The sequence below is a fragment of the Porites lutea genome, chromosome 3, assembly GCF_958299795.1.
Source record: "Porites lutea chromosome 3, jaPorLute2.1, whole genome shotgun sequence".
NCBI classification, from domain to species: domain Eukaryota; kingdom Metazoa; phylum Cnidaria; class Anthozoa; order Scleractinia; family Poritidae; genus Porites; species Porites lutea.
Window position 1 is genome coordinate 45,907,478 of NC_133203.1, and position 12,702 is coordinate 45,920,179.

Here is a 12,702-nt window from a genome sequence, read left to right on the forward strand (position 1 = left end):
CCTTTGTGAAATACGAGTAGGTGTCTTTTGCTTCGTAGACCGATTCCAATTCGCGCGCATATTGTGTAACGCCACTCCCATTTGAGTTGCACCTCCAACTTCATGTTAATGTTAGCTTTGAATCCTTTTCTTGTACTTGTTAGGTAACTGTAGTGCGATCCAGCAGAGCATAAGACTCCCATCCAGGCGACGCACTGACTTCACCTAGTAACGATACTTAGGGACAGACTGTACCCCTCCCCACTTCTCTTCACTTAGGTTACTTCAGGATAATGCATAGACGGTCGAGTGACTGAAAATGAGAAGTTGATCCAGTCGTCTTGACGCTCGATCTCCTTTACGGGAAAATCGCGAAAGGGATAACCAAAGACACTGAAGTTTAGTGAGGAATGCTTACAGGAATGTAACACACACACTACTCAATTAAAAGTTCTGAGGTCCTTAACCTGCGTAGCATATATGGCGGTTTTGTCGGGAGCACTACTGAGCGGCGAAGCCGCAAAAACGCGCGCGGTTTCTCTGCCCTCACCCGCCTTTACTACTTTGCGCGCCCAACCAAAACCGCCATGCTTCGCAGGCTAAGAGGCCCTCAACTACCGAGGCAAGTGCAAAGCACTCCTTAAAGCGTCAGTTCCACAAAACACAGGTGGGAGCTGTTGCTTGGGAACCACACGTCAGTTTTCTCATAGACTGTGAGTAGTCTCATATATTATTTTTCAATTTTAACCGCACGCGTAAACGAGCCCGAACAGTTAATATATTATTACTATTATTGTTATTATCGTTAATTTTTGTTGTTTTTGTAACGCCCAAATTGAGATGAGAACTCGACAGATTTTAAGAGAAAAGGCGGACTGAAAGCAAGTCTAGTTTTTGTTTTAACACGGCATGCACTGGGAAGGTGGATCAGCAGTCACTGTTATTTTATTTTATTTTTTTTTTCATTTTGTGTCTTGATAGCAGTAATTTACATCAAAAATGAAATATAGTAATTATTAGCTCAATATTAATTTGTTTTGTGGACTTATACTACAAATACCCTTCTAAAATTTTTAGATGCAGCCCCTTTTATTCTTTGAGAAAAAAAATTCGCAAAAGAAGTCCACCTTCGGATAATTGTTATCTGGGGTTTTGGGTACATTTTATTAATTATATGTAATAAAATTCACCGCTAATTAAAGATGCCATAAGCTGGGTGTCTGATACTTTTCCCCTAGATAATGTGAAATTGAAGAAACTTTGCCTTGACAGAACAACGCCTTTACCGGGGGGGTGGTGGTAGTTTTAACACTATGGATGAGCTCTAATAGACCTTTCCCGTATTCCTCTCATGTGAGCAAACAAAAACAAATGAGGACGAGGCTCGGGTGGACAATTTCATACAAATCACTGTATTTTGTCCAGCCTCGGGTTGGTGCCTTTGTTTACAGCAACACGGAAAAGGTCCATTCGTCCAATATATTTTATTACTATTTTTGTTTTTGCCAAAAGAGCGGGCAAAAAATAATGAGGGTAAGGGGTTAATAGATTTAACGGAGTTCCAAGAAACTAGAGACATGCAATAGAGCTGAGTTTTTCTTCAAATCATTTCAAAATAAATAAACATCTGATCACATCAAAATAGAGAGAAGAAGACCTTTAAACGTAAGTAGGTTTTTCTTCTCTAATGCACAATGACAACTGAGTGTAGTGCTTATGAAGCAACTGTATTTCTTTTGTTAAAGCAAGGATAATTATCAAACAAAACATTTTGTGGTTCAAGTCGTCAACAAATATAGTGCTGTGGTCGATTAGTTCAAATATGAATGTCGAATTTGCCCCTTTGTTAAGCGAAAACAATTTAACTTGCACAGAGTCCCGTTGACTGGAACCACACAATGGTTTTGCTCGATAGAACGATTTTGTGTTTTTTTTTTGTTCGAGACTTCTTTTACATGAAATAAATAAAACACGTTTGCCATGTAAGGAAATAAATTTGTATATTGCTATAGTATCTGTATATATTTAGGCAAAGGCCGAGTAATACAGTGAATTCATGAATCCTTCAGACTGCGCATGCCTTATATCGGTCTTAAAATATACCTTAGCTTAAAATTGTGCTTATCTTTGCGTTACGTAACTAATATAAGAAACAGACGGGTCCTAATTCGATGATGAAGTCTTGCTTGAGGTCTGTAGCCCGGCCAGCGACATCGTAAGGAGCAGCATCGATCACTGGCAAAGCTTCCTTGACGGTTGTGTTAAATTCCAGGATAGTTTGATGCCACTGATTATCATGTACCTGCCAGTTAACAATAATGGCACAAAACGGAATTAGGTCAGTCAATCAAACCATACATCAATCGATCAATTAACCAATCAATTAATCAACCAAAAGAGCCAGTCATCAATCAATGAACCCTTTAACTCATTAGATTTTCGAACATGTGGTAAATTGAACTCATTTGATGAAGCTAACTTAAAGGCCTCCCTCAACAATTCGCTATTTACACATAGACCATAATGCATCTTGTTTATGCATAACCATTGTTTCCAATTCCTCCTGGATATTACAGTGGTCTCAAGAGAAATCGAAGACACTGGTTATGCAAAATTTTGGGGGGTAAACAAGGAGCATTATGGTCTATGTGAAAATGGTGAATACCATAAATACTCTTTGTTGTCCCTCAAAAATTGTTTTCGATTTCTCTTGGGGCAATTGTAAGTCCCAAGAGAAATTGAACACAGTGCTTATGCAAAATTTTGGAGGGACAACAAAGAGTATTATCACGGTATTTTTTTGAAAAAGGCCTTCTGAAATTCACTTCTTCATGGCGAAGCACCACCAACTCTTTTAAAACTAACCCCTTCATTATTTTTTTATCAGCTTTACAAGTTATTGTTGAAAGCAGAAAGAATTCAAGAAAGACAATTGTGTCTTTATGTAGGACATGTAAAAATAACGAAGGAATTAAAGTTTTATTTGAATGGACTACAGACTTGAAAGGCACTCCTTTTTAGAGGCCTTTTGCAATAGTTGGTCACCTGGACACGAAAACTTTTCGCTTATGTAAAATTTTGTTTTTGCCAAAAGCGACCTGTTTTAGTGTTTACGGAAAGTTGATCACGTGACCAACTATTGCAAAAGTCATATTGACCACTACAGAAAATACCATAACATACCATAATGCTCTTGTTTGTCACCCCAAAATTTTGCATAAGCATTGTTTTCGGTTTCTCTTCGGGCCATTTTAACCCCCAAGAGAAACTGAAGACAAATTAAAATGCCTATGCAAAATTTCGGGTTGACAAATAAAGAGCATTATGGTATGTTATGGTATTTCTGGAGTGGTCAATTGACAAAAATTGACAGAGTGCATCTCGATGGAATCATGGGCAGCTTAACGGGACAGGAGAAAAACGGGCCAAATCATGTACGTTTACAAAACCTAAAACGATTTCGTCGTGAATATGGTTTCCGCAAATAGAAGGAAGAAGTGTGACGGGGCCCACAATAGGTCATTTGCATGTGTACGATGACGTCATTTTACTTCTACGACCAGAATCCTTCAGGCTTTTGCTTTCTTCTGCAAATTAGGGCTTTTGTATTTTGAACTTCACTGGGATTACCAAATGGTCTATTGTGGATTTGATCCTGTGGGTGGGTGGGTATGCAGGGAAATTTGTATCTCTGACGAAAGGAAAATACTTTTCTCGACGAAAATAAGTTAGTTATGCTGATGTTTTATTTACGTGTACGATGGCATTTACCTTGCATTCATTTGTAACAACAACTGGTCTAGTTTTCTCTGAACTTGTCAGCTCCATGTCGTTATCTCCCTGTAACTTAATGGTGAGACCGTCAAAATCTTCCCAGGCGCGAGAATTCAAGCAGTGATATGTGATATTTTGGCTCACGCTTCTACTTAAAAGTCGCAAAAATTGCATCTGTACTGAATTCATACCGTAATTTATCTGAAAAGCAAAAAAAATTGATTATTTGCAAATAAATAATATTAGGGGATAAATACGCAAAACTGTATAAATAAATACCTCCAGATCACGTATTTTAAAATGTTAAAGGGAAATTAAATCTAATATCCGATTCAGTCAGGATGTGGTTTAGGCTATGCTCACGCTACAGTCAACTCTGTCCATAGCGGACACTGTTGGAACCTCGAGTTCGTGTCCTCATTAGCGAGAGTCCGTAATAACTAGAGGTTATTGCAGTCAAACGCCGGTCTGTAATTTATTTTTGCCTTGGATTTAGCTGTTGTCTATATTATCAGTCGGGCTGTCCGTTACAGCGGGTGTCCACAAGGCGACAGTTCACTGCATGCCGGAAAGGTCTCGCGCCGGCACGAAAACTACACCGAAAATGGCTTCTATTCACACATAAGAACGGTGATTTTGGCGCGATTTCTGTAACCGGCGACACTGCGTCGTGTCGATCTCGAAAATGGAGCGTCACATATCGGATAGGTTCTGTGACACACTTTGGTACAGTAGGAACAGGTATCCGAACCGTATCGCAAGTGAATAATTAGGGATGAGGATTGGCATCCACTGAGACAAAAGTTAATATTCAGGGAGAAGACTTGGAACCCGGGGGGGTACTTGGGTTAATTTTTGCTCATGTGCCGCAGGCCTCTCAGAATCCCTACACCATTATCGTCTATTCTGTGGCAATTTTAAACACCTCGTCTTACTCAATTTGAGAAAAAAAGTACTTTTCGCAATCCGAACCTAGTCACTTTCTGTTTATGTATCTAGCTTATAAAGTCTTTTAACTTAGTCATCCTGGAAAGAACTGGCACATTTGTTAAACTTAACGCGAGGTAAATATTTTCTGTGTTAAATTCCTTACGGACCTGAATTTTCTGACCCCCAAAATACTAAAAATGTGCGACCCTATGATAGTAACTCTCATAAAAATGCAACCCCATGATAGTCAATCCAGTCGTGAAAATGCGACCCCATCCAGCGGCACATATCCATTCGCCTGCTACTAGGAAGTACCCCAAACCCTCGGGACTTGGAATTAGCTCATGAAACCTTCTTCTTGTGCCGGCATGGTTTGAGCATAGCCTTACTTGCCATTAAGATATCGTTAGACATCAGTTTACATCATGTACTAGTTATACCACTCATCTTCATAAAACATTGATTAACTTACGAGTTGTGTATTAGTCCTTTCACCCATCCATTGAAATGGTTGTGCGTCCAGAAATTTGATCTGTGATGAAAGGAAACATGGACACGCATGAATTTCTACAATGGGCTAAATAGTCTGCATTGTAGGCTTCAAGCTTGAGTTATAAGCGTCTGCGTGGGATCCCCCTGTCTTTGAATTTGAAAGGAGAGGGGGATTAGAGAAGGCAAAAAAAACCCCTTTGTTTGCCGTTTTCTAGAGTACGAATTGTCCCCCATTTTTCCTCAGGGATAGTAGAGGGTTCCTCTCTCCCCACTGCGTCTCGCCTTTCTTAGATGGGGTGATTTTCACACGCGCTCGCGTTTCGCTCGCTCTACTATCCCTGAGGAAAAAATGGGGGACTACTCGTAGTCTAGCCGTTTTCTGACGTTCAGGAGGATGGCTAGGAATGCCTAACATCGATTGCATTCGACTGGGTTCAAAAGTGCACCCAATCCATGAAAGTGCACCCTAACCTAATTGTGGGCGACATTAGCAGCCGGCAATCCTTATCTCCAGATTCCTATTACGCATGCTTGAGACGTATGAGGCCAAGAATGAACGGAATGCATAGAACGCAATCTGATCACGCGCTCTGACCTTCTGTCACGTGAAACGTACGCAAAGCGCCAGCATCAGAGTCATTAGAGCTAGAGCGTTTTGAGCTATGATCAAATGCGAAATTTGAACCGGGTGTAAGGCGTATTTCATGTAAATCATTGTAAATGGGCAATGTAAAATACTCCATTATCGTTAGCATCTTTGTGGAAAAGGTTTAACTTAGTGTGTGGACAACGTTTAACTGTAACACATTCTTGATAAAGGGTAGGTAAATGATAAGCAAAGTTGAAGTTAAATGATAACCTCTTTCTTATCTGGAAAAACACAAGTGGCTCCTCTTTCGAAATCACAGTACACGTATTCTGCGTCGTTATAACAGCCTTCGTTTGGATCCACCCAGTACTTGCCTTGGGGAAAAGAGAAAAACAAGAAAAATTGATAATACAGTCGTAACAAACTCATCCCCTAGGACCAAGAAATCGATAACGGATAGGGAGAGGGTCGAAAGTGGCAAAGGTATCCGGTTTGTTCTCCTGGCTTGGATTTGGGGACCTAAAAAAACCGGTGTCGTCTTAACAATAAGAAATGAACCCTTTTCGAACATAACATTGTCCACGTAGTAAACGGTTGAGAAATGCGCGAGTGGAAATGGAGCACGCAGTGGAGAAGGACACGTGCCTGTCTTCCTTGATCTTTGGAAACTCATCCTTTATCAATGAATATCGGGTTGGTGTCCTCAGTTGCCTAGCAACAAAAGGTTGACAAACAAAACCGCATACCCAAAGTTTGAAAGCAGCAATGTACCATCAAGAACAAAAGAAAGCCTAGTGCTCGCCTTGTAAGTAAGCTTTCGAGAAGTTTTGAAGTTTTGGTTCTTTTCGTCAAGATATTGAACAGAAAAATGTATTGACTAGCACCGTTTTTCGGCAATAGACGGAATAATTTATTTCCAATGACAGAAGCTTTGCGTAGTGAGTTAGCTGTTTCCAATCATGTAATCAGTCCCGTGAGCGAGTTCCGCCTAATTCATGCCTCTTCTTTTTCCTTTTTTCTTGGCTGTCACCATTTATTTCCTTCTGTTGACCTCTTCCCCAGAGCTCCACAAGGTTTTGCCAGACACTTATTTCTAGTAATAAACAAACTCTGAGTTTTGCACTGCAAGTGAAACGAAGGACGCGCACGCCTCACTTACCACTCGGGTAATCAGGATGCTCAAGGTGAAGTTCTCTGCAAGATCTTGCGGGAGAATTTCTAGTACCGCTTTGTGATTTGTAGAAATAAATAACATTACGAAGGGCCGTCAAATAATTTAATGTCTCGTCAGGCTCTCCCTCTTCTTTCTGTAGGAAAAGATAAATTACTTTACCATTTATTCAAATATTGAAGAAGAGTTAAAAACTAAGGTGGCTGCCATTATCACAGTTACTTATTAAGCGGCTTCTTATTTATTAATAATTTAAAAAAAAAAAAAAGAAGATTGTCATAAACAAAGAATGTTAAGCCTAGTAGCATATGTTCTTATTCACCTTAATAAATGTTATAAAACTCTGTGAAAAACTCTACAAATCCCTCCTGAAGAGCAATTAGTAGAAAAGGAAGAGAGATAAACAAGGACTTTTAAAAAAGAAAATGTTTTCGATCCTGGTGAGGATGACCTCACGACATCTGGATTAGAGGTCATTAGAATCTACCGGCGCCCTAACTGGGTGGCACTGGAGAGATATTGTATGTGAATTAATTTACTCCTGATCACTCCATTCTTCAATCTCGCTCTATTATCAAAGCCCCAAAAATATCGAGTTCTCGCCCACCCAAAAAATAATTACGGATAATTATGTCAATGCGTGAGAGGATCGTAAATAGAAATTACCTCTTTTGACGAGTAGAGTCTGAATCCTGGACCTTTGTTTTGGCTTCCATAAATCTAAAGATACATTACGTTTACTTAATACTGTATCAACATTACAGGGAGTGGGATTATAGTATATAGATAAAGTAAACTCGAGTTATGCACGCAGGAGGTTGATAAGCGCAAAATAGGTGCAATAGCTATTGTACCTACAGAATGTATATCATTAACTGCGTATGGAAAGTCAAAATCGGAATAAAAAACCTCGTCGACATCGTCTTTTTAAGTTAATGTTTATTTGATTGTTGGATGAGCATGCGCTTTTGCTCTGTTATTTTATAAAACGCTATAAGGCGCAGAATTGATTAACAAGCAGCTAACTGACTCTGGCCGGTTCACTGAAGAGGGCCAGAAGCACCAACACGGGGATCGAAATGGATTATTTATCCTTTATATTTAGTCATAGTTTAGGGAGGGAGCTCATTCAATAAGCCCCAAGTTTTCTATTTGAGCTTCCTCGCCAGAAAAATACTTTTAATACTCTTACGTATAATTTACGTCTCCTTAATCTTTAAATGACATTTTTGTAACATATTGAATGTCTGTATGTAAATATAATTTTTTCCGGCAAACAAATAAACTGAAACTGAAACTGAGCACATTCGACGCTACATAAAGCATCTTACATAGATAACAATGAAAAAGACAATAGTAACTACGTACCCAGTCAGGATTTGTTATTTTCAGACGACCAGGTGGTCCCTGCATGTTACAGGAGGAAGTCAGAAGTCAGTACAAATAAAAATATCGCTCAGCAATCGAACACTTTCTTTGGCTATAAAACACTTATTGTGAAAGGAATATCGTGTGACTTAGCCTACATACAAAGGCAATAAAATAAAAGATGGAATACAAACCATACCAATCAAAAAACATACCTGCTCTCCAGGTGGACCTGGTGGCCCAGGGGGTCCCTGAAAGCAAACACGTGTAGTGTAAGGAGACATGAACAATAAAGCAGATCTCATCGAAAAAAATAACAGTTATTAACAAGTAAAACGGTATTTTAAGAGCTGCAGTTTTTGTGGCTATGTTCGTTTGATCATTCTACGGAAAAAGAATGCACAGAAAAACTGTTTAAAGTCTCCTTAGCCAAGATTTTAGAGGCGATGAGACCTTATGAGCATTTGAAAGTTGTGTCCCCGTTGATTGTTTAGGACCCCCTATTCTTCCGTGAGATCATCGAGAGTTACAGGTGGCCATCTTGGCTCAAAGGTACCGAGGGGGCGGACGTCAGAAATAAAAGTGTTGGAGGGAGGGAGGTGTAAACCCTCCCCCACCCCTTAAGTGGATTTAACTGATACTCATCCCCACGCGGGACTCGGTACATTTGGAACCAAGATGGCCGACCCTACGAGTTCGTGCTCGATCTCGACCATCGTACGGAAAAATAGGGAACTGTGAACAGTCCAGCAAAAACTCTCAAACTAAGTTATTTTTCCTCGTGCGATACGAAAGAAAATCTGATTCTGAAGTGGCTGGCCTATCTAACTTGAAGCTTCGTATCGTCATGTTCCACATAATATATTATTTTGTGCTCAATTTCTATTAATAATACTCTACCGTGTCAGTTTAATTTATTGAGAATTTTACTGGGCACACTTCAGGATCAACAACCTCGTTCGTTCATCTGTTGATGTCTTTTACGTTTAAATACTTTTTAAAAATCGTAAACGTCCTAAACGTTTAGTTTTCGTTCTCCATATAAGTTATTTAAAAAAATGATGACAGTTCAAACAAACAAATCAACCTACTGTACGTCCATCTGCCCCCTGCAGAAAAAAAGAAGCTTTCAGTTCTATTGGCAAATTATTGGTTGGAATGAAAACAAAAGCAAATGAGAACATAAATAAGAAACCAATTACTAACAAAGGTTATAAAATGATCCTAAAAGAAAAGTAGAAAACATTACCCTACTTCCTCTCTCTCCCTTGCAAAGAAAACAGAAAACCATGATCAATATTCTATTAGCAAATAATTACCAAAATTATATAGCGTTACTGGATTTACCAATTTAAACATTTCACTACAGATATAAAACAGCATTAACACGGCGAAGAAGCATATTGAAATTACCGCCTGCGAAGACAATAAAGGCCTCAAAATCCGTTTACACAAGAAAGTATAAAGTAGTATTATCGGCTTAGAATATCCAGTAGGATAGGAAGCTGATTAAATAAATGGGCAGGAAAGGCAAAACAAAAAGGAAAGTGAACTTAGTCTAAAAAGTAATGCTCCTTTATACTCTCTTGGTTTATTATATAAACAAATGCGCATGCTTTAAGAGAAAATATAGCAAAGATAAGGTATAAAACCAGCAACAGATAGAAATAGCCTCCTAAGTGCTACACATCGTTCACAACACTTCCGAAAATTAAAAATATATATATATATATTTTTTTTACTTGTATCCTGGGTAGAACGTATTACGTAGAGCGCTCAATTCATTTAATTGAGGAGTATTGACTACAAATAATCACAGGAGTTCAGGCTTCAGGAGTAATCATTGATCGTTTATTGCGACAGTGGTATGGTCCGAAATTGTAGGACCACACTCAAGGAACGTTACAGAAACCATCAGTCCTCCTTTCGACGCTCGAACAGAAGAAATGAAACGGAACTCTCAAAATATATTTGGACTTTACAGGACTCTAACAAACCTTTCCCGATAAAATGGAAAGTTTTAAAGAAATGTAAAGCCTATAGCAACATAAGCAAAAAAATGTAATCTTTGTCTTAATGAAAAGTTCATCATCATTTGTAAAAAAGAGCTTTGTAGCCTATAAACAGGCGAAACGAACTAGCGAGTTCATGCTTCCACAGAAACAGATATGTACTTCAGAACTCTAGAGTAATGTAACTAAGACACAATCCATCTGTTACCTAGATACTATCTCTTAACGCATCCCTATATTTTACTTCCAGCTTTTAATTTTAACGGTCAATCGTTGAAGTTGCCTGATGAGTGTGGTCCTACAATTTCGGACTATACGAAACAGCACTGTCGCAATAAACGATCAATGATTACTCCTGAAGCCTGAACTCCTGTGATTATAAATATATATTTTTAACATATTTCACGAAAAGCTAATTATGCTCTTACAGGAGCTCCTGGATCTCCTTGCGGTCCTCTGTTTCCCTGGAAAAATATAACCGAAAAATGGCTAGTGGTTGTGCTGTCATCGTGTTGAATATATTACTTTGTATGATCTTCACATGTACATATTTCATATTTGGCTTCATAAATCGTATAGCACAAGCATTGTTGGTATTACCGATTACGTTTATGCGGTAAATCATTCATTGTAACTATTTAAATTATTCATGGTAACTATTTCGTTCGCCTGTTCTTTGTCAGCTAGACGGGTAAACCAAGGAAATGCGTGTGTGAATTATTTATCGAGGAGCTACGCTATGACTAAAAGCATAATAACTCGTTCAATTTATCGAAAACGTATACACGTTTAGTTCTCTCGATGTATTCTGGGAATGAGGACTTCTGAGTTCAAAGGCTCTGTTTGTTCTTTACCGTCTCCCATGACAACCCATGATGTCCTCAGTGACATACGTACAGCAACCTACATGCATTATAAGCCAAATCCTTTTAAATGATTTGATCATAAGTTAAATAATCATCGTACTTATTAGCGTAAGACTTTTTAAAATTGGACAATCTGTGCTCTCAAAACAAATTCCTTCAAAAACATAACGGACGGGACTTATGATAATTTAATTTCTTTGAACTACCCCTGATTGCCCAATTTTAAAGGTATCGAATGCCAACTGATGCATAATATTTTTGAGATTCTGTCACACCTACCTCCCCTCCAGCATAACCTTGTGGTCCGGGAGGCCCTTGATGCCCTTCAACACCCTACAGTATTGACAAAATGTTAAATGGTCAACATTTTTCCACAAGCGAATTAGATACTGTTGAGGACTGTCCGTTTTACAAATATGGTGGAAATAAATCAAATGAATATTATAATAGCAACAACAACAACAATTATCTTTATTTGCCTTAATTCTAGTTAAATAAGAATAACAAAAAAATAATTAAAAAAATAAACAAGCTCTCAAGCTAAAAGAAATAAAGCCGCCAATTGAAATCAACAATGCGCTGTTTACACTTTCTCATGTGATCTGCACAATGCAGATTATGTTGGGTATACAACCGACATCTCCACCAACGCAGTGTTGAACATTACAACTCCGCTATCGGTAAACACCTTGCGGAAGCTCAAGAGCAATTAGGTAACCCCAAAGAGGGCCAACTTCGACTTCTGCGAAAGTGTCAAACGAAGTTTGAACGCCTAATTTATGAAATGCTGTTTATCAAAAAGATCAAGCCAAGGTTGAAAACCCAGGCCGATTAAATTTGTGTAAAAGTCTTTATTTGAACTAACATTCTTGACACTTTATATTTTATTAGGTTTTAATGAAGCACTGTTGATTTAATTAGTATTTATACTCTGCAACAGACACTTCTTTTTTGCTCGATACTGACGTTAGTTGAACGTCGGAACTTCGTCATTTTTAACTTTTAAACTGTTTTTAATATGAGAAACAAAGCTTACGCTAATATTGGGGACCAGTCAATTGACATGTAGAGAATAATTTTTTTCTTCTATGTACAAGTTTGTAAAGTACTCTCTCTACATTTCAATCATATATATCTACATACGAAAGAGTATGAAAAAGGAGAGAAAGAATTTATGGGTCTGATTCAAGCGTCGAACTTCACATGTGACCAACCTAATGCTGATGAGGAAAGTCTATTAATCTCCGCGCTCAATAGCATGTGGTTCGTTCCATGTGAAGTTTGACCTTTCTTCCTGTCCTAAACCGGAAAAGAATGCCAGGGTAAAAATGGGCTTACCTTGGGTCCTTTGGGTCCAGTATTTCCATCCTGGCCTTGTTCTCCCGTCATGCCCTAACACACATAAGACATCGATATTTAACAAGAACTTAGCCACTGCCTTATAAAGGCGCCTTCCTAGACATTTTCACATTGGCCAATCACCTAGTACATGTACATGAGGCTCTTCATTGTAAACAGTGC

At 38.6% G+C, this 12,702-nt stretch overlaps 1 protein-coding gene across 1 annotated transcript in view; it reads right to left on the bottom strand.

Annotated features, from left to right (window-relative positions):
• Positions 1-1,178: 1,178 nt before the first annotated feature.
• LOC140931264 (uncharacterized) overlaps positions 1,179-12,702 on the bottom strand; it is a 37,801-nt gene continuing 26,277 nt past the window's right edge. Inside the window, exons 42-54 of the mRNA XM_073381032.1 lie at positions 12,520-12,573; positions 11,461-11,514; positions 10,744-10,779; positions 9,553-9,570; positions 9,395-9,412; positions 8,519-8,554; positions 8,304-8,342; positions 7,602-7,655; positions 6,924-7,071; positions 6,035-6,138; positions 5,156-5,215; positions 3,751-3,954; positions 1,179-2,281 (exon numbers count right to left, since the gene is read on the bottom strand). Of these exons, the coding sequence (XP_073237133.1) occupies positions 2,120-2,281; positions 3,751-3,954; positions 5,156-5,215; positions 6,035-6,138; positions 6,924-7,071; positions 7,602-7,655; positions 8,304-8,342; positions 8,519-8,554; positions 9,395-9,412; positions 9,553-9,570; positions 10,744-10,779; positions 11,461-11,514; positions 12,520-12,573 (987 nt within the window). The 3' untranslated portion in view covers positions 1,179-2,119. The remainder of the gene's footprint in view (positions 2,282-3,750; positions 3,955-5,155; positions 5,216-6,034; positions 6,139-6,923; positions 7,072-7,601; positions 7,656-8,303; positions 8,343-8,518; positions 8,555-9,394; positions 9,413-9,552; positions 9,571-10,743; positions 10,780-11,460; positions 11,515-12,519; positions 12,574-12,702) is intronic.